Source organism: Astatotilapia calliptera, chromosome 14 (assembly GCF_900246225.1).
Source record: "Astatotilapia calliptera chromosome 14, fAstCal1.2, whole genome shotgun sequence".
Classification (NCBI taxonomy): Eukaryota; Metazoa; Chordata; class Actinopteri; order Cichliformes; family Cichlidae; genus Astatotilapia; species Astatotilapia calliptera.
This window is the reverse complement of record NC_039315.1, coordinates 1,298,704-1,318,469: the sequence shown is the minus strand read 5'-3', so window position 1 is coordinate 1,318,469 and position 19,766 is coordinate 1,298,704. Positions and strand designations below refer to the sequence as shown.

General features: G+C 50.3%; 2 protein-coding genes across 3 annotated transcripts; one reads left to right on the top strand and one right to left on the bottom strand.

Annotated features, from left to right (window-relative positions):
• Positions 1-329: 329 nt before the first annotated feature.
• triap1 (TP53 regulated inhibitor of apoptosis 1) lies at positions 330-1,180 on the bottom strand. The gene has a single exon (XM_026191719.1). It carries the CDS (start codon positions 1,026-1,028, stop codon positions 804-806), a length of 225 nt encoding a protein of 74 aa, XP_026047504.1. The 5' UTR covers positions 1,029-1,180; the 3' UTR covers positions 330-803.
• Positions 1,181-1,654: 474 nt separating this feature from the next.
• Positions 1,655-19,735, top strand: supt5h (SPT5 homolog, DSIF elongation factor subunit). 2 transcript variants are annotated; one of them, XM_026191713.1, is made up of 31 exons: positions 1,655-1,881; positions 2,082-2,175; positions 3,753-3,912; positions 3,986-4,051; positions 6,019-6,024; positions 7,129-7,140; positions 7,219-7,288; positions 8,062-8,130; positions 8,350-8,415; positions 8,499-8,529; positions 8,607-8,675; positions 8,924-9,175; positions 9,817-9,906; positions 9,992-10,062; positions 10,147-10,252; positions 10,717-10,807; positions 11,293-11,429; positions 11,621-11,776; positions 12,640-12,786; positions 12,863-13,009; positions 13,174-13,299; positions 13,980-14,064; positions 14,894-15,001; positions 15,079-15,181; positions 15,294-15,424; positions 17,042-17,147; positions 17,227-17,385; positions 17,499-17,667; positions 18,045-18,242; positions 19,153-19,248; positions 19,350-19,735. In XM_026191713.1, the coding sequence occupies exons 2-31, from the start codon at positions 2,089-2,091 to the stop codon at positions 19,488-19,490; spliced, it is 3,255 nt and encodes a 1,084-aa protein (XP_026047498.1). In that variant the 5' UTR covers positions 1,655-1,881; positions 2,082-2,088; the 3' UTR covers positions 19,491-19,735. The 2 variants fall into 2 exon arrangements, with proteins under 2 accessions (XP_026047498.1, XP_026047499.1); XM_026191714.1 differs by lacking the exon at positions 6,019-6,024.
• Positions 19,736-19,766: the final 31 nt, after the last annotated feature.

Genomic DNA, 19,766 nt, shown 5'->3' with positions numbered 1-19,766 from the left:
AAATAGCGCCACCTTCAGGGCACTGAAAACATTGACTCTGCCTCATGAGCTCATTAAGCTCCCTCCGTCGTACACCCCTCACAAACCGAGCCCAGGACCAGGCAGGGGTTTGATACGTCTAAGCGCCACCGGGATGTGAGCGAACGAAGCGCTTTCAGTGCAAAGCAGGAGCCGATTCAGAACTCTGGTCGTGTTTAACGTCTGTCGCTGAAATGCAAGAATATGAGACAGAACTGCTCTCAACACTGAAAATACTCCGAATGATCAAGAAAAACCTGCAGAAACATAAAGAGAGACGTCGACCCGTGAGAGAGTAAAAACACACCATGTGCACGTGTCCTGCTCCAACACCGAGCTCCCTTTAATTCATTCGTACAATGCAAGATTGAGTTTTGCACACATGACATCAGTCGGAAGAGTTTTCAGCATCACATCTTATTTAGAGCTATTTATAGCTACAGGCTGCCACCGCTTCATAACGCGCACACAGGCCGTCATGGAGGAGCTTTAGCTGGTTAGTAATTGGATTCAGACAGTTTTAGCTCAGTTTCAGGGCTGACAGCAGCTCTCTGGGCCCTCTGGAGGAAAACTGGGCGGTAAGTGTCTCTGCTGAGAAACGAAGTCCGAACAGAGCTGTGCGGTAAAAGAGAAAAGCTTAAAATTAACGAGACGGCTCTTTCAGGGGCCGCTTCACCCTCTAACCCCAGAGACAGCAGCTTGTCCGCTCCTGCGCATGCTCGGTGGGCCTCGTGGACCCCGCTCAGTGTGGCGTACATTTGTAGGATTTCCCCAGCAGCCCTCCATCAGCTCTCAGGCTTGTCCTTGTTGGGCCCCATGAAGTCCACGCCGTCGATGGGGATCTCCTTCTCCTTGATGGCCGCCTGCACGCAGCGCTGGTACTTCCGGAAGCTCTCCGTGCACGGGTCGCCGCTCCGGTCGCCCTTCAGGAACTTCTCGGCAAACCAGCGGTTGAAGCAGGTGTCGTACTCCCGCTTCAGCTCGGTACAGGCCTCCCCCACGCTGTTCATCTCCGGGAAAAAACACCGCTCGGCTCAGAAACGACAGAGGAGCGAAACCTGGAGGACCTACCTGCCGTTCCAACCCGGTCAGCGACAACGACATGCGCACTGTGGCTCTCCTTGGAGTGCGCCATGTGATTGGCTGGTTTGGAGAAAACGGCGTACCTGCGTGAGGACGTAACAAAGATTTGTACAAAAGAGGTATTCACTCTGAGGAGAAATTACGAACCCGAAGTGTTTTTAAAAAATACATAGTTAAATAATGGAAATATTTTAAATGTTGATCTATTTACTAAAATGTACCTTTAAGGCTGCCATAATCATTTGTGGCAAATAACAATCATATATAGTATGTAGTTGTATTTTTCCTCTTCCGTTTTTCTTTGTAGCAAGTTTAAATTCATGTCCTCTTCATTTGTCAAAATGATTTCTAACAATTTGTGTTGCTTTTTTGTAGTTTTTATTTATTTAATTATTTTTAATAAATATTTTTTATGCCTTTTCTCTAATAAAACAGCTTAGTCTCTAAACTGAAAAACTTAAAGATATATGTGTTGGTTAATTTACTTTTATGTACATATACGTATACTTTTTGATATTTATGATTTATCTGTGTGTTTTTTTACTTTAGACGTTTGATAAATTGAAGAAACAAACGTGTTCTCAAAACATGGCGGAGTGGCACCTCGTCATCGTTTACCTACCCATTGTGCAAAACCCCGCGAGAGTTTTTGAGCAGCTTTCCGAAATCTCGCTGTTCCCCGAGAATACGCAAAGAATCACCAGAGAGGCAGAAATAAGCTTATATTCATATTTATTCATCAAAGATCTGGATTAAACCGGCTCCCTCTGGTTGAAGCAGGTAAGGAAGACCCGCAGAGCTCGTTATTTAAGCTCTGACTGCAGCTGCTGACGGGGTTATTGGACCCTGCCTCTGTGCTATGCATTAGCCTCTCCTGCTGGGCCCTTCTGGTTGTTGTGGCCGCGCAGCCGGACTTCGATTCAAGCTTCACCGAGCTGCTTTGTGAATTTTTCCGTTGCTGAAAGTGCTTCTGTCCGCAGAGACGAGATGTCCGACAGCGAGGACAGCGACTTCTCCGACAACCAGAGCGAGCGCAGCAGCGATGGAGAGGCCGAGGAAGTGGAGGAGAATGAGGTGAGCTAGCCGGCAAGCTACGTGTGCTAACAGGAGGTAAACAGAGAGGAGAGCGCAGCTGCGACATGTGCGGCAGGATACCGAGGAAGAACGCAGTCAGACCTGCATAAAAACGGCACAATTTATAATAAAAAGCTAAGAAACTTTATGGGAACAAACCCGGTCGTGTGTGTATGTGTGTCTTCTGTCTACTGGTCTTATTTGATCCGGTAAATTTGCTGCAGTCGACTGGATTTATGGCGGGACTATCTATAAAATAGAGTAAATAACCAGTTTTATAAGTAACTTTATGACTGTGAGTTATTGTACCTCCTCTGTGCCCACGTTATAATCCACGCAGTCCTCTTCAGATGTTGGGGCTCATTCTACAGATGGAGTATTAATAACGTGGTCACTTGTTGGCTTCACATAAATCAGAGGTTAATGTTTTTAAAAAGTCTTTTTTGTACATTGACTTAAAGAGCTTTGGTGTTTTTGGCACCGGTGTTACTCCTGTGGCATTTTTAAAGGCTTTTATGAACTATTATTTCCTGAGTCACAGCAAAATAATACATGTAATGCAGCAAATCAGGAGCTGATCTTTTATTGTTTTCACGCTGGTGTGTTAAGTGTGATCGTGTGATGTTTTTGAAGCTGTTTTTGCTACAATAGGGTGTTAAATATGAAACACACAAAAACACCAGTGACACAAAGAGTCACGATCCTCCTACCGGACCAAAGGAGGGTTAATAATGACCAAAAACGTAGAATTCTTTGGATTAAATGTTCATATTTAATGTAAAATAACTGTTGATAAAGGTTTTCTGCCCTCGGGCATCTGTGGTGTCACCCACAGTAACGGCTCTGCTCTTACTCAAAATGAAAGTAACACCTGTGACGGTTTGAAAAATCCCTGCGTGGCACCAGACCACAGGTACTTTACACCCACTCGAACTAAAAGAGAACATTTCTGATAAATAAAGGAGACACTGGACTTACCACAAGCAATGTTTTTATAGAGCATCAGGAAAGGGAGTTGAGTGACATCACCACCGCCGTGTTTTGATTCTGCTTTTTAAAATACTTACCTGCTGTTTGTGCCTTTGGGCTCGAACACTTCGGTACAACTGCTTTAAAAGCAAATGCTGTCAGACTGATGACCGAAGACTTTTTATTTTAATGTAAAATTAAATGTCCCGTTTGTGTGTGATGTTCCTGTAAAAGCTGCCGTCTTCGACAAAACTCTAGAATATAACTCTTGAGCGTTCATGAGACTTTTTACCCAGATAAGTAAAGGATGTGCAAATGTTACTATACAAATGTCATTGCAGTTTCTCCCTCTGACGGGAAATTTGACTTATTTATTCATCAGAGATGCGTTTGACTGACGATAGGCCAACAGCCTTTATGGCACCAAATTTCTGAGTGAAAAAATAATTTGCAGGGTCTGTTCTCAGATGAGGCTCAGATCTCTGAGGCTGTGTTTATAAACCATCCCTGGAAAAACAGAAGAAGCGGAGAAGCAGCGGACTCTCGCAGCGGGACCAGAGGGGATGCAGGAGATTAATTTTCATCTGCTTTTGTTGTTGTGTCACCAGGAGGAGACGGGCAGCCCAGTGGGCAGTGACAAGGTAGCGGATGAGGAGGGGGAGGACCTGGAGGATGAGGAGGAGTACGACGAGGAAGAGGAGGAGGATGACGACGACGACCGTCCGAGGAAGAAGCCGAGACACGGAGGGTTCATCCTGGATGAAGCTGGTGTGAACAGACGACGATCTCTCAGACTCCTCGTGATGATGATGCACGTCTGACCCTGTGTTTGTCTGTCCAGATGTGGACGATGAGTACGAGGACGAGGATCAGTGGGAGGACGGAGCCGAGGATATTTTGGAGAAAGGTAAGAAAGTGAAGATGAGAGCTGTTAGGAATCCTGCAGCATGAGATTGATTCTAAACTCCAGACTCGATCCCGAGGCTCCGACTGACGGATCGTGTCTGTTTAATCACGTTGCACAAACTGGTTTCATCCATTAAACTAGTGAACAGATTACTGAACGTGCTACACGATCCCAGTCTGCTGACAGCACACCTGCTGAGGTGTAACCTCAGCTCATTTCACGTTTGTGATTGAGCCGGGGAGCCGTCGCCATCCCGCCTCCGGACGCATCGCTTTTGTTTTTCTGCCGGTTCTTATTAAAGTCCGTGTTTCGCACACTGACGTTCAAAGAGTCTGATCGGTGTTCACAACCAAAACTATTGTGATGTCGCTGCTTTGAGGAGCGGGACGAGGCCCGCGTTAGTCGTAGCCCGTCTTCAAAGCGACTTCAGTGCATCAGGGCGGCGCTAAAATGGCAGTGAGCTGCGGTGTGTTTGTGACTGAGCGGAACAGGTTGGCAGTTACGTGAACCTCCACGAGCAAATAGCTGAAAATCACAAATCTGTTGCCGTCTACACAGAACATCAAATTAACTCCAGCCCGAGCCTCCGAGACGTGGAGCAGATTCAGAAATTGCTCCACGGCGTGGTCGGTGCAGGACGACAGTTTAGCTGCACCAAGACGGAGGTGCTGAGCGGCCCTCACCCGATCCAGGAGTAGAAGCAGAATAGAAGCAGTGCCCACTGCCAACATTCGTGTCGCCGACTCGGATCATTGCAAGCTGCTGGCAGCGGTTGTTTGCGGTGATTGTCCGCTCTCCCGTGAAGCTCTGGGTTAAGTTAGTGTGAGTCCTTCTTCCCCGTCGACCGAAGTTTTAACCGAGGAGCTGCGAACGCTCGGGCCTGCAGCCCCAGGCCCCCCCCCCAGTTCAACACAAATTAAGGCTTCTAGTGACAACGGTCACGTCAGGCCCACAGTGTGACTCCTGGGCAGTTTGCAGTAACCAGCAGGAGAGAAACAAAGTTGCACATTAGCTGGATGAAGAAAGCCAAACATGTGGCAACACTCAGCAGGAAAACAGCGAGCGTGTGATCTGCAGTTAATGAGCTGAAATGTGCAGAAACACCACAATCAACTCCTTAAATATTTATCCTGGTCTGTTCACCAGAGAGACGCTCGCTGAAAATTGGCTCCATATTTCTCGACCATCACTGTTTTACTGGAAAAGTCCTTTAAGCTTGTTTAAAAACAGCAACCAAACCAAATGTACGCCCAAAGACCAAATCTGTGTTTGTTCTCCAATCAGCTGTCAGCCTCGGATCATGTGACGTGTCATCATTTCAGTTTAATGTGTGCGATGCAGAGGAACAGACCCAGGAGCAGCTGGATGTTTGATCAGATTTTTCAGGGCTTACAGAGCGCTGCGGGCCGCACTCGACCCGCCACGTGTGGTCCAATCCGCATGACTTTTTATACCAGAGTTCGAATCACCAAAGCTGAGGCGGACCAGTCGTGCCGGTCGGCTGCTGGCCGCCGAGGTCGTTAATCGTTTTTTTCCAGCTATCGGCTGCCGAAATGGCTCGTCGCTAACGAGCAGCTTTTTCCTCACACTCGCTGTTTCACGTCAGACGTCCGTCGTCACAGCAGCCGTGTGCTGAGTGAAGGAGAAGGAAAGTCAGATTGATCCAGTGTTGATGAAGGGCCCTGGATGTGTAGAACCTGGAAGAACGCCGATGACATCAAAACGTTTCCTGATTACTGTGTCTGTGAGGATGCGGTGGGAAACATTGAGCCGCTTCTTATTCGGGGCGCAGATCCGTCCAGAACTTTGTCAGTACTCGCGTCAACACGAACCGAACCACGGGCAGGACCCTCACATGTGTCAGTAGGAAGTGGCGCTCTTACAGTGTGATGTCCATGTGTGCAGGCTGTTTTCTGACTCTGCTCTCTCTGTCTTGCCGGCTCCTCTGTCGTGCATGCGGCCTCCAGTTAACGGTAAATCTGCTCCCGACGCTCTGATGTTTTCCATCGATGCCCATGCTGTAAATAGGATTCCAGCCCCATCCATTTGATTAAATCCACGTCCCTGAGTGTATTAACCCCACCCCCACACCTCATCTCAGCATTGCTGCATTCGTGAGTGTGTGGCGTAACGCGAGGAAGCACCGAGGGCAAATCCATGACTGGCTCGTTGAGCAAAAAACGCCAAACAGCAGATTAAAGAAAGTAGAAACTCTTTAAATTGATGTTTGAACCTAAGACGGCTCTCAGAGAACCAAGTGTGACCATTTGCCTGAACCTGCTACCTGACGGAGCTGCCATGATTTCAGTTTACACACTAACCAATGTGGGTGGAGCTTTTGTGATGATGCTGATGATGATAATGGTGGTGTAGCTTTGCTGAAGGTGGATGTACAGTAGAAACAGAATCGAAGCAAAAAGCTGCGTCTAAAGCAAAGCCGTTGTGCCGGTTGCCCGGGTAACCGATATGTAGATGCAGGATGTTTACGCCGTCGTGTTGACCTTAGCTTAGCGCCACTGCATTGGCTGACACGTGACCCAGCTGTGACATCATCACAACCAACGACTCTGATCTGTGAGCTCCTTCGGTGACGCTGACGTCTCAGAGTCGGCCGTAAACCCGTGTTTTGGGCCCAACCCTGCGGTTAGCGGCAGTGAGCGCCACGGCTAGCTTAAACGGGTCGTACCGTGCGCTCGCCTCTCTGATCTGAGCGAGGTGACGTCACTTCACCGCGGATGCTCGAGTCGACCCCGCTGCTTGTTTCTAACTTTATTTAAACGAGACTGGGTGAGCGGGTACCTTCGCGCCTGATGTGATTGGCTGACAGCGGCGCTGTGTTTCTGCTGTACTTCCTCCTGAACCACATCACGTCTCCATGCTCCCCCGTGCTGCACGTCACCGATAATCACAGTGTTGTTGTTTGTGTATTTTTCCCATCATGCTTTGTGTTGCTGTTTCCTGACTCACTGTCTTTTGGCTCCTCACACTTTCTCCCTTCCTTTTGGGTTTGTCTCCTGTCCTTCCTCCCCCTCCGTCTCCTTTTTCACTCCTCTTCCTCTCCGGGCGGTCCTGAGCAGAGGAGGCTGAAGGTAAGTTTTTCATGTCATAACTGTCGAATACGCTTCAGTTCACTGGACTGGAAACAAACCGTCTCTTCTCGCCTTCAGTGTCAAACATCGACCACGTGGTTCTGGATGAGGATCACTCTGGATCCCGGCGGCTGCAGAACCTCTGGAGGTAAAGCTTTTGTTTTTGACCGCCAAAATAAAAGTCGGAGGGTTTTTATTAGGAATGGACTGAAAGCCACAGTTTGATCTGGGGCGAAAGAGTTGGGAGTTCGCCTTGTAATCGGAAGGTTGCCGGTTCGAACCCCGGCTTGGACAGTCTCGGTCGTTGTGTCCTTGGGCAAGACACTTCACCCGTTGCCTACTGGTGGTGGTCAGAGGGCCCGGTGGCGCCAGTGTACGGCAGCCTCGCCTCTGTCAGTGCGCCCCAGGGTGGCTGTGGCTACAATGTAGCTGCCATCACCAGTGTGTGAATGTGTGTGTGAATGGGTGGAGGACTGGTTGTGTAAAGCGCTTTGGGGTCCTTAGGGACTAGTAAAGCGCTATAGAAATACATTTACCATTTACCATCTGCTGATGGGAAACTCTCAGCCTGTGGGAGAGGTCACTCCCCTGTTCGGTCTGATTGGGGGCGTGGCCGTCCGCCATTCACTGCAGGTAACACGCAGACTCTGTGGTTTACTTTGTACTGAGCCCCGTCTTCATACAGGGAATGATTTACCCTGCACAGCTCCATTCAGCTGAAACCTTTATCCTTTCAAGTAAAATAAAAGCTAGCTATTATTTAAAAGCGCCGTCCAACCAGACCAGCTGAAAACACAAAAGAGGAATTTTTCCCGGCCTGCGTTTTTAAACAGAATAACGTGTCACTGAGATTCTCAGCTTCAGTTTGACGGCACACTTCACAGCTCACACGTGAACATTGAGTTTGTCTTTGTGTTGCAGAGACTCCAGGGAGGAGGCGCTGGGCGAGTACTACATGAGGAAGTACGCCAAGTCGTCCGGAGGGGAGCAGTGAGTACCTTTGTCCTTCCTCCTGCAGGTTGGGCTCCTCTGCCTCAGACACCACAACACGCTGAGCTGCCAGCGTCGGTTACTTTAATGACGTCACATGATTCTTTAATGACGTCACATGATTCTTAGTCGCGCGATGGCGAGCTGGACGAACTGTTTCCCACACAGACTGTGACAGACCACCAAAACTGTTGCTTTTTCTTCTTCTGTGGTGCGCAGTTACTCTGGAGGGTCCGAGGAGCTTTCCGATGACATCACCCAGCAGCAGCTTCTTCCTGGAGTCAAGTATGTAAACACTGATCCACCAATCAGCTTCCAGACTTCGCTGACATTATTACAGTGGTTTAATGTGTGTTTGTCCCCATCAGGGACCCCAACCTGTGGACAGTCAAGTGCAAGGTACACACACACACACACACACACACACACACACACCGGGAGGATGCACACCTTTATGATGCTTCCTGTCTCTGCAGATCGGAGAGGAGAGGGCGACCGCCATCGCACTGATGAGGAAGTTCATCGCCTACCAGTTCACTGACACGGTAAGAACTCGCCTCTGATTGGCTGGAAGTTTTCTCTGCGCTGCTGATGCAGGACAGCAGGACGGAGGGTTTTAACCTGATACAGGCCCAAGTTTTTATTACATCTACAACAAAAAGAACCGGTGACCTGAATGGATCCTCGCTTAGAGAGAAATAACCAATGACACAAAGTTTCTGAGGTCAAAGGTCGCAGCTGATTTTCCTAGTTTGGGTTTTGACCTGCTGATCTTCCTCTCCTCCACCCGCAGCCTCTGCAGATCAAGTCCGTGGTGGCCCCGGATCACGTGAAGGGCTACATCTACGTGGAGTCGTACAAGCAGACGCACGTCAAGGCCGCCATCGAGGGCATCGGCAACCTGAGGATGGGCTTCTGGAACCAGCAGATGGTCCCCATCAAGGAGATGACGGACGTGCTGAAGGTCGTCAAGGAGGTCACCAACCTGAAGCCCAAGTCGTGGGTCAGGCTGAAGCGGGGCCTGTACAAGGACGACATCGCTCAGGTGCTCAGAGGGGGGGGGGCGTTTTCACTCGTCAGATTTCAAATCATGTTTACCGATGTTTACGTAGTCCGAGCGCTCTCCTGGGGGTTAAAGGTCACATGTTCCAGGGTGCCAGCTTCAGCCCAGCAGGAGGAGGGGCCTGTCTCAATACGCATACTTGTGCATTCTCGTGTACTCGTGATACGTCATCAGTCGGAGACAAAGTACTGTTCCAATTCAAAGTACGCATCAAGCCGAGAACGCGAAAAATTCCCGGATGTGTACAAATCACGAGTCCGTACTTGAGAATTGAGAAAGGGCGGAGCTGTTTACTGTTCCCCATCACCACAGTTACAGCTGCTCCGCTGTGCCAAGCAAACAAGGCTTTACCCTCCAGCCGTTTTCCAGTCTGCTTCCCTTCACCTCCCGATTCCTCTCACAAACACGTCCTCTGATAAAATTCCACTTCGTTCAGCCGTAAAATGATCGCTGTGTGAACTCGGAGCCATGTGTGGCTGAAGCTGGTAAACAGCTGCTTACGGTCACGTGGCTAACCAGCACCTCTTCCCCACTTCCTGAGAAACAAAAGCTAAAGTTTAAGCTCGAGAGCGGAGGAACGTAAGCTGCTCCGTGAGCGTAAACGTCACGTCTCTGTTCTCCAGGTGGACTACGTGGAGCCGAGCCAGAACACCATCTCCCTGAAGATGATCCCTCGGATAGACCTGGACCGCATAAAGGCCAAGATGAGCCTGGTAGGTCAAACTCGAAGGTCTTTTCTCCACTCGAGTCGCTGCTCTGATGCGTAACTGTGTGTGTGTGTGTGTGTGTGTGTTACAGAAAGACTGGTTTGCCAAGAGGAAGAAGTTCAAGAGGCCTCCACAGAGGCTGTTTGATGCTGAGAAGATCAGGTAACGGCCTGTCCGGCCTCGAGCATGCTGGGGTTCCTCGCTGAGGCAGCAGCGTGATGACACTCTGTGGTTTTCACTCCTCAGGTCTCTGGGAGGAGAGGTCAGCCATGACGGAGACTTCATGATCTTTGAGGGAAACCGTTACAGCCGCAAAGGATTCCTCTTCAAGAGCTTCGCCATGTCCGCTGTGGTGAGGAAGACTCTTCACAGACTCACTGTTACTGTGAACCTGGAGCTCGTTTAAATGAGAGAGTGAGAGTTGCAGAGGAAACGGGCCAGTCCGCCTGCTGCAGTGATGCACAGTCCAAACTTTATATGCAAACAGCTTGAAACATGCTCACTGCAGATCTCACTCCTCGTCCTCACAAAGTCTACATGAAGCACTCTGTTATGTGTGATTTTTCCCTCTGTGAAGCTCAGTGTGAGGCAGCAGCATGTTTGTTTAAGACCGCCAAGCCCCTAACCACTGCACAGCTGAGCTCTTTGAACCTCACACAAACAGCTGCCGTTTCTTAGAGAGGTTTATTTTTGGCCAAGATAATAAATGAAATTAAACTGAGGAGAAGCTAATGTTCGCTCTTTACCACAGTTTATGCCCCGATTTTGATCCAAAGTTAAAACGATCGTGACGTCATTTTGGCGTGTTTGTTGTAGATCACAGACGGAGTGAAGCCCACGCTGTCAGAGCTGGAGAAGTTTGAAGACCAGCCGGAAGGAATCGACCTGGAGGTGGTCACAGAGTCGGGTACGAGTCTTTCTGTAAATCTGCAGTCCTGTGAAACCTGCTGTCTGCGAGGCCGTCGGGCCCACGGTTACAGCGTGGGACGTCCCAAAGCGGGACGATGATCCTGAGCGCGGCAGCACAGCTGAAAAGGAGCCGCTGTGGCGAATTCACCGCAGTCGGCCGATCCTGTCGTAAGCACAGCGAGACGGATAAAGTTACAGAAACAATCGCTGCTGCTAAACGACGTTCTCCTGCCCGCTGAGCCAGCAGCAGCTCAGTTTTTACAGCACAACGAATCGTGATGTTTTTAATCAGCTCTGTCATTAATTCATGTCTGGGTCCCAGTTTTACTTGCAGTTGTTCAGTTTTCATGGATTTAAACAGAACTGTTACTGTTGGTGACACCTGTTCTTTCAACTTAAACAGTTGGTTTATAACCCGCTACGTGGAGAACATGAACTCGTGTTTACGACGAAGCTTCAGTTTGAATCTGTGTGTGCGCTCAGGTAAGGAGCGTGAGCACAACCTGCAGGCCGGCGACAACGTGGAGGTGTGTGAGGGCGAGCTGATCAACCTGCAGGGAAAGATCCTCAGCGTGGACGGCAACAAGATCACCATCATGCCCAAGCACGAGGACCTGAAGGTACGCACACAATCCTGCACACAGGACACAGGAGTCATAACTTTAACCTTTTGATTGGTTATTCGTTCAGAGCCACGCCTCCTCATTGCACAGGAGTAGAGGGGGCGGGACTTACTGTAACGCAGCATTATCTGGTGTAACTGTACATATTCCCGTTGCCCTGCCCTCTGTCCTGTGTGTGCTCCGTGCAGGACCCTCTGGAGTTCCCGGCTCACGAGGTGAGAAAATATTTCCGGATGGGCGACCACGTGAAGGTGATCGCCGGGCGATACGAGGGCGACACCGGCCTCATCGTCAGAGTGGAGGAGAACTTTGTCATCCTGTTCTCTGACCTCACCATGCACGAGGTAAGAGGTTTGCAGTGTCTCCACCCACCGTTCCTCACCCTCCACCGTCCCCCTCTGCCAAGCCTCGGGTCATTCGAGTCCTCTAGTGGAAAATCAGATGTTGTTAAATGAGGGTTCGGGCTTGATTTGAAAAGTTGAGGCGCAGAGTGGGACAGCTCCGTGCTGCTACAGAACAGTTTGGCAGCTCCCACTGATTTACTGGAAGAGGCGTCTCTTTATGGAAGCAACAAGCCTGCGACTGACAGCTTGAACACATGGAAAGTCCCTGTGGGGAGGATTTGGAGAGATCTCAGTGAATACTTGATATCATAACTCTGTTTGTTTTCTCTCTCGCCTCCTGAGATTCATTTTGTTCTGATGCTTTGACAGTTTTGTCTTTGAACTCTTCATGTGTGTCGTGTCTCATGAAGTCCTTAAACTGCTCGCCGGCACAGGAGTCTGAGAGGCTGCTCACCCGCTGGAGGACGAACCTCAGATTCTCGTTTTCGGGGTTCAGACTAACGCTGGTCCCTGAATGCTTTATGTGCTGCTGAGTTGGTACCAAATCTCTTTGCTCTCCTCATTGAATCGAAGGAGAGACTAAACCATCCAACCCCGTCTTTGTTCTTCCTGAGAATGGGAGGCAGAGCCTTCAGCTGGGAGTCCGGCTCCAGCTCCTGGATCCCACGGTCCTCTGATTTCTAAGGAAAAGCGCGTTGAGCCGAGTTGAAGCTGGATGTCGTGACACGGCGTTTAATGACTCTGTAGTCATAACAGTGTGGTGTGGTGACAGCCCAGCACTGGCTTATCGCTGTGGGGAATGAAACCGTTTTAATAAAATGCTAACATGACTGTGATCACAAATCCGCTCTTCCTGTCTGCAGCTGAAAGTGCTGCCCAGAGACCTGCAGCTCTGCTCTGAGACCGCGTCCGGCGTCGATGTAGGCGGGCAGCACGAATGGGGCGAGCTGGTGCAGCTGGACCCGCAGACGGTCGGCGTTATTGTTCGGCTGGAGAGGGAGACATTCCAGGTAATAGTCCGCTCCGGGAAGCGCAGAAAGCGCGGCGGTTGATCGACGATTAACAAACGCCTTCTTTGTCTTTCAGGTGCTGAACATGCACGGGAAGGTGATGACCGTGCGCCACCAGGCGGTGAACCGCAGGAAGGACAACCGCTTCGCCGTGGCGCTGGACTCGGAGCAGAACAGCATCCACGTGAAGGACATCGTCAAAGTCATCGACGGGCCGCATTCTGTAAGCGCGACTTCACCCACAGCTAAATATTTCTGTCGACGTGACGTTTAATGGCAGACTTGAACTCACGCGAGGCTGCTGTCGGCGTCGCTGTCCGCTCGAGGGTCAGAGCTGAACTCCTCTGCGGGCAGAAGCCTTTAACGCTCGCGTGTTTCCTCCTGCAGGGCCGGGAAGGCGAGATCCGTCACCTGTTCCGAGGCTTCGCTTTCCTCCACTGTAAGAAGCTGGTTGAGAACGGAGGAATGTTCGTCTGCAAGACCAGACACCTGGTGCTGGCGGGCGGGTCCAAGGTCAGCACCTCATGCTCGCTTCTTCTTTGTTGTGCCTGAAAATTAAACCGTCTGCTTTTCCAGGCCCTCTAATATCTCACATAACCGTGTGAGATCTCTCGGTGGCTGCAGGGCAACCGGACTGAGAGCATTTCTCAGCGTCGTCCTTGGCAACTTGAATAAAAATGTGTTTTGAGTGTGAAGCAGCTCTGAGGCGCGTCCAGGGTTGTATAACAGTGTTTGGGCTGTGGGGGTGAAACGTGGAGGGGCTTCATCAACAATATCAAACCCAGGAAAAGCTTTCCGTGTGAATATGTGGAAGAATTACTGCCATGTGCTGGGAAGCTCAGCCTGTCTTTAATGAGTCTGTCAGCATGAGAGCAGTGGCAGCAGGCCTCTTTCTGACGATGAGGGTCGGGTCGTAGTGGACGGGTTTGCTTCCTCACGCCACTCGGAGACGCTGCACCCGTCTCCCCACCTCATGAAACCGATTCAATCCCCCGAGCGCGCCTGCCGACACGGCTTCGAGGTGCCAGTTCTCTTCCAAATGTGTAAAGCAGAGCCGTCCTGGACCTCTGCAGAGCGAGCCGCACTTTCACTGGACCGACTCGCCCAGCGTTTCATGCGCAGCAGAGAAAAGGATTCGTCAGATTTCTTGTAGCATGTCGAGCTTGAACAATTTGACTGTTTGTGTGTTTTAGCCCAGAGACGTGACCAACTTCACAGTGGGAGGATTCGCACCGATGAGCCCTCGCATCAGCAGCCCCGTGCACCACGGCGGAGGAGGTGAGTGCTGGAAACACACAGCAGCTTAACGACGGGGGTGCCGCTCTTTGGAAAACACGATGAGGGGATGAAAATAAGTCAGCCGAAGGTTTTTCACTCGAGAGAACAAAGCGTATATCTGGCTTTGTTTGCGACCGCAGCCGCACTGACATCCAGATTCCCTGATTTCGATCGAGCGAGCGATTGATTGGAGGTTCTTAGTTCAGCTTAGCCAGATTCATTCTTCCTGTACAATCAGAAGCGTTTCAAACGCTGTCACTGTTTCTGAACCAGATTTATAGAAAGAGTCATCATCTCTTGATCGATCACATTAAGATTTGGGGATTTCCCAGGCACTTCCAGACTTGGCGTGATGATGTTGCAGGTCTCTCGCTTACCTCTGACAGGTGGGATTTATTCGTACCTCGGTTCTTCCTGTGCACAGACGTCTCGTCTCTGAGGCGCCTCCGGTTTACTGACACATTTGTTTTTTCACGTCCGTCTGGAGCCAGAGGGGTCGTCCAGCTCTCTGGGGGTCAAAGATGTTTTAATCTCATAACTTCCAGAGGAACTTTTCAGGAACGTGGAGGCGTGTGGCTCTGTTTCAATGTCATGGAAGGAAAACAAGCAATTAAAACTTGTCTTTGTGATGAACGTGCAAAAACAGAGACCGTTCGTTTTGTTTTTTCTGTCTCTGATTAGAAGAAATGTTGAGGGAAGCAGAGACCGACCTGTTCGACTGTCTGTGATCAGGTTACTGATGCTGACGAGTCGGCGCGCTTTTCTTTCTCTGGTGCGAAAGAAACAAAATGATTCGCTGACTGATGGAGGTGCTGGTGTGGCCTTTCAGGTGCTCAGCAGAGAGGAGGCGGCGGAGGAGGAATGGGGCGGGGCCGAGGACGCAGAGACAACGAGCTGATTGGTCAGACGGTCCGTATCTCCCAGGGTCCTTACAAAGGTAAGACCGAGGGGACCGGTGTGAAGGATGGGACCGGTGGGGGGGTCGGTGCTGATGGCTTTGCCTCCCTTCCCCAGGATACATTGGTGTCGTGAAGGATGCAACCGAGTCCACGGCCAGGGTGGAGCTGCACTCCACCTGTCAGACCATCTCTGTGGACCGACAGCGATTAACCACCGTGTACGTATCTTCACTGAGTCCTTAACACACACAGGAAATCATTTTCTCCGTGCTGACAGCAGCTGTGTTTGTTTACGCTCATGATTCCCTCCCCGATCCTTCTTCTCTGCAGCGGTGGAGCTAAGAGGCCCAGTGGGTTCACCTCCACCCATGTACGTACTCCCATTTACGGCTCCCAGACTCCCATGTATGGCGTCGGCTCCAGGACACCGATGTATGGATCTCAGACTCCGCTGCACGACGGTAGGCCACGGTTTGGTCGTCCTCTATCTGCTAAAAGCACGTGTTTGTTTTTTGGGTTTGTGTTCCTCCGATTGAATTTCTGCTTCTCTTTGTAACAGATGTGTTACAGTGTTATCGTTAGGGATGGGTATCGTTTAGGTTTTATCTGATACCGGTGCCAAACTGGTACTTTTGAAACGGTGCCGGTGCTTAAACGGTGCTTAAAGAATGGAGAACACAAAATTGGTCCAAAAACCTCTCAGTGCTTAATCAATGGGAAAAACACAAACTTTGTCCAAAAACCTCTCATGTTCAGCTGTTTTTTTGTAAAAAGATAACAATGTTAGCCTTTTCTGCAGCTATGGGGCATATATGGTATCACTCTTGGCTGGAAGCAGTGCTTAAACAATGGGAAAAACACAAACTTTGTCCAAAAACCTCTCATGTTCAGCTGTTTTACACTTTTTCTTTGGTCATTTTAGCCTTTTTGTCCAGGGTGAAGGGAGCATCTGCCATCAAACACGAAGACAGCCGCATGTAGCTATGATGATGTTTGCTAGTTCACCTTACGTGCATTAATGTAATAACGTGGTTAGCCTACTCAACGTAAATTACACACGAACAACATGAAGCTACTCACGCAGAGAAGAACGGCTGCTGCTGCATCATCATCCTCATCATTTCTGCTACACTGGCAGGGCTAGGGGCCAGGACTCTCCTCTTCGTGTTTTTGGGGATGTTGCTAACTCCGGGTCCGATAACAGGCACCACACCCGCAGTAGATGTGCACGGTGTGAGGTCTCGCAGCAAGCTATCAAATACGGCGCATTTCTCGGCTTTAAAAAAAACCGCTATGCGTCGCCAGGTGTTTCATCGGATTCGAGGTGTTGCCTCCTTTGACAGTATCACAGTATCAGCTTAAAGCACTTGTTGCTGCTGAGTTTGCATCTTTTGCTGTGAAGTGCAGCCAGACTTTGACCGCTTCGCTTTGGACATTTTTAATCTGTAGCTCTGCTCTAAAAGAACGTACGTACCTGGCCCCGCCTACTATCCTCGGAAACGTAAAATGATTGGCTAGAAGTGTATCACAGCTCAGGAAAAAAAGCACCGAAATGTGTGCTGCTTTTCGATCTGGTTACTACTGTTTATGTCAGAACCGGGACCCATCCCTAGTTATCAGTATTCAGTTTGTGTTACCAGGTGGGAGCAAGAACAGCAGTGGGCGGAGCTGTTGGTTCATCAGTGAATATATTGATGATTAATGGATGAGTTCATTGTTTGTAAAGTAGCGCCTCACTTTTCTCTGAGCCTGGCTCTGATTAAACTGAGGTCCGCCTTTAGTTGAAGTTTAACCAGTAACCTCCTCTAGTTTGAACTGGTGGTGGTCCTTTAACTCGTCACCTGAGGGTCTGAAGCTAAACGCAGCTGACTGTTGGTGCTCGTATAAAGTTGCTTCGACTTGTACGTCTTACGTCCAAATGCGACGTGCCCGTTAAAACAAGGGGAGCTGGTGCTGACACTGGACCGTAGAGTGGGCGTGCGTCATGACTGTGTCATCAGCATAGAGGTGGCTGTCCTCACCTGTGAGCAGCACAGTGCTCTCGCCTCTAACTCACAGCATCTTTTGCCTCCTAACAGGAAGCCGTACGCCCCACTATGGATCTCAGACCCCACTGCATGATGGGAGCAGGACTCCAGGTCAGAGCGGAGCGTGGGATCCCAGCAACCCCAACACACCGTCCAGGTGACGCAGTGACCGGTAAACACAGCGTTCCCTTCTTTTTTTCTTCTTTCTGTCTAACACGTGATTTATTTCTTCTCAGAAATGAGGAAGACTACGACTTCGGCTACGATGACGAACCCTCTCCGTCCCCTCAGGCCTACGGGACGACCCCCAACCCTCAGACCCCGGGTTACCCCGAGGTCCCCTCGCCACAAGTCAACCCTCAGTACAACCCTCAGACACCTGGCACGCCCGCGATGTGAGTATAAGGCACAGAAACACACCCTCGCCCTCCCCTCCATAGCTGACGTAGCGACATAGCTGATCTGGGTCCTCGATTCTCGATTTGTATATTTGTGTTTCTGTGTGCAGGTATAACACAGAGCAGTATTCTCCATATGCGGCCCCGTCCCCTCAGGGCTCCTACCAGCCCAGCCCCAGCCCTCAGAGCTACCACCAGGTGGCGCCCTCACCTGTCGGCTACCAGAATACGCACTCACCAGCCAGCTACCACCCCACGCCGTCCCCCATGGCTTACCAGGTAGACAACGACGCTGAGCTGCTCGGGCTTTCCCTGAATATTTGTGTTCTGGGTTTTTTTTGTATGTTTTTTTTAAGATTTCTTTTGTTAATCAGAGTTTGGATGAAGGGCGGGCAACTCCAGGCCTCAGGGCTGGTGTCCTACAGGTTTTAGATGTGTCCTCGATCCAACACAGCTGATTTTAAACGTTCTCCAGAGGCCTGGTAATGAACTAATCATGTGATTCAGGTGTGTTGACTCAGGGTGAGACCTAAAACCTGCAGGACACCGGCCCTCGAGGCCTGGAGTTGCCCACTCCTGCTTTAGGACCTTTCTGTTTGTGGAGGTCTAGATTTTTCTGAAATTTGTTCTCAGTCTGCGTCATGTCATCTGCACAGGCGAGTCCCAGTCCGAGTCCCGTGGGCTACAGTCCCATGACGCCCGGAGCGCCCTCTCCTGGAGGCTACAACCCTCACACCCCAGGCTCCAACATCGAGCAGGGCGGCAGCGATTGGGTGACCACAGACATCCTGGTCCGAGTGAAGGACTCGTTCATGGACCTGATGGGGCAGACCGGGGTCATCCGCAGCGTCACGGTGAGTCTGAACACTTGGCGCGCAGCAGCGCTGATGGCGTCCTCGCTCCCTGCGAGTCTCTGATATTACTGAGAAATGTTTTTTGGGAGATCTGGCTGCGCTCGAGCATAAAATGTTGTGAAATGTGTGAAAAATGTTATTCTGGGAGTCGGAGACGCAGCTCTCGCACACAACGATCTGAGGTGTTATTAGGGACGTGCAGATGTTGCTGCTTAGAACCGCATCACAGTTGTGAAATGTCTCCAAATTCGCCGAGAGCTTAAGAGCCATCTGGTTCTGCTTCCTGCTTCCTGCTGCTGTTGGATGGCGGCTCGCTGGATCAACATAAATGCTCCTTTATAAACACAAAAGAAAGCGTTTCTTCACAGGAGGCGTTAATCTGTTCCATATCGAGTCCTGACTCAGGAAGTCGTGTTTGTCACAACAGGCGGAGCTGAATCATTTCTGAGTAACTCTGACAGCGATGTTCCTCTGGCCTCCCGCCCACGGTGTTTAGGAACACGCCTCCGTTACTGTCGAAAGTCAGAAACATTCAAGCGTTTGACGGATTTCACCGTTTAGCGCACAGACAGCTTTGGCCTCAAACTCTGCTTACGTGTGGACAGGAGCACAGACATGTGCACCTTTAGCTCCTTTGTGATGTCAGGCCGTCTGAGGCTTCTGATTGGCCGGCGTGCAGTAACCATTACAGCCGAGCGCAGCTTCGTGAGTGGCGGTGGAGATGAAACGGATTCAGTGTCTTTGTTTACGTCTGAAATTGATTTTAAAGCAGCTCCTTTGAATATTTTTCATTGTTGTGTGTGTGCGTGTGTGTGTGTGCGTGTGTGTGTGTGCGTGTGTGTGTGTGCGTGTGTGTGTGTGTGTGCGTGTGTGTGTGTGCGTGTGTGTGTGTGTGTGTGTGTGTGTGTAGGGAGGGATGTGCTCGGTGTTCATGCAGGAGTCTGAGAAGGTGGTGAGCGTCAGCAGCGATCACCTGGAGCCGGTCACGCCCACCAAAAACAACAAGGTAAGAACCACAGTCGCGGTTTCTGGCGTCCAGCTGTCTGCAGATCGTTCGTTTAGAGCGCGTGTGAGGCTCAACGCTGCGTTCGCTGTGCCCCGTTTCAGGTGAAGGTGATTCTCGGAGAGGACCGCGAGGCCACGGGGATCCTTCTGAGCATCGACGGAGACGACGGCATCGTGCGCATGGAGCTGGACGACCAGCTCAAGATTCTCAACCTGCGGTTCCTGGGCCGCCTCGAGCACTGAGCCTCGCAGAGCTCCCACACAAACGTCTGGTTTTTATTACCTAAAGATCCAAAAACCACATGTGGCTCTGTGTGTGCAGTTCAGCGGGTCTCTCCGTTTTTGGCATTTTTATTTTCTTCTTTTCTTATTAGTGGTCTGAATCTGCTTTTAGTGCTTTTCCTTCATGTTCTGTCTGTGACTTTGGTTTTCTTGATGCAGCAGGATGAAAATAATGTGTAACATGTCAATAAACTGATTCAGTGACATTTCTGTATGTTGTGTCAAAGCCACCAGCCG

Coding starts and splice junctions, on each gene's coding strand:
- supt5h (XM_026191713.1), top strand. CDS start 2,089: ATGTCCGACAGCGAGGACAGCGACTTCTCCGACAACCAGAGCGAGCGC. Junction 8,131..8,349: donor AAGTCGTCCGGAGGGGAGCA/GTGAGTACCTTT, acceptor TGTGGTGCGCAG/TTACTCTGGAGGGTCCGAGG. Junction 9,907..9,991: donor TAAAGGCCAAGATGAGCCTG/GTAGGTCAAACT, acceptor TGTGTGTTACAG/AAAGACTGGTTTGCCAAGAG.
- triap1 (XM_026191719.1), bottom strand. CDS start 1,028: ATGAACAGCGTGGGGGAGGCCTGTACCGAGCTGAAGCGGGAGTACGAC.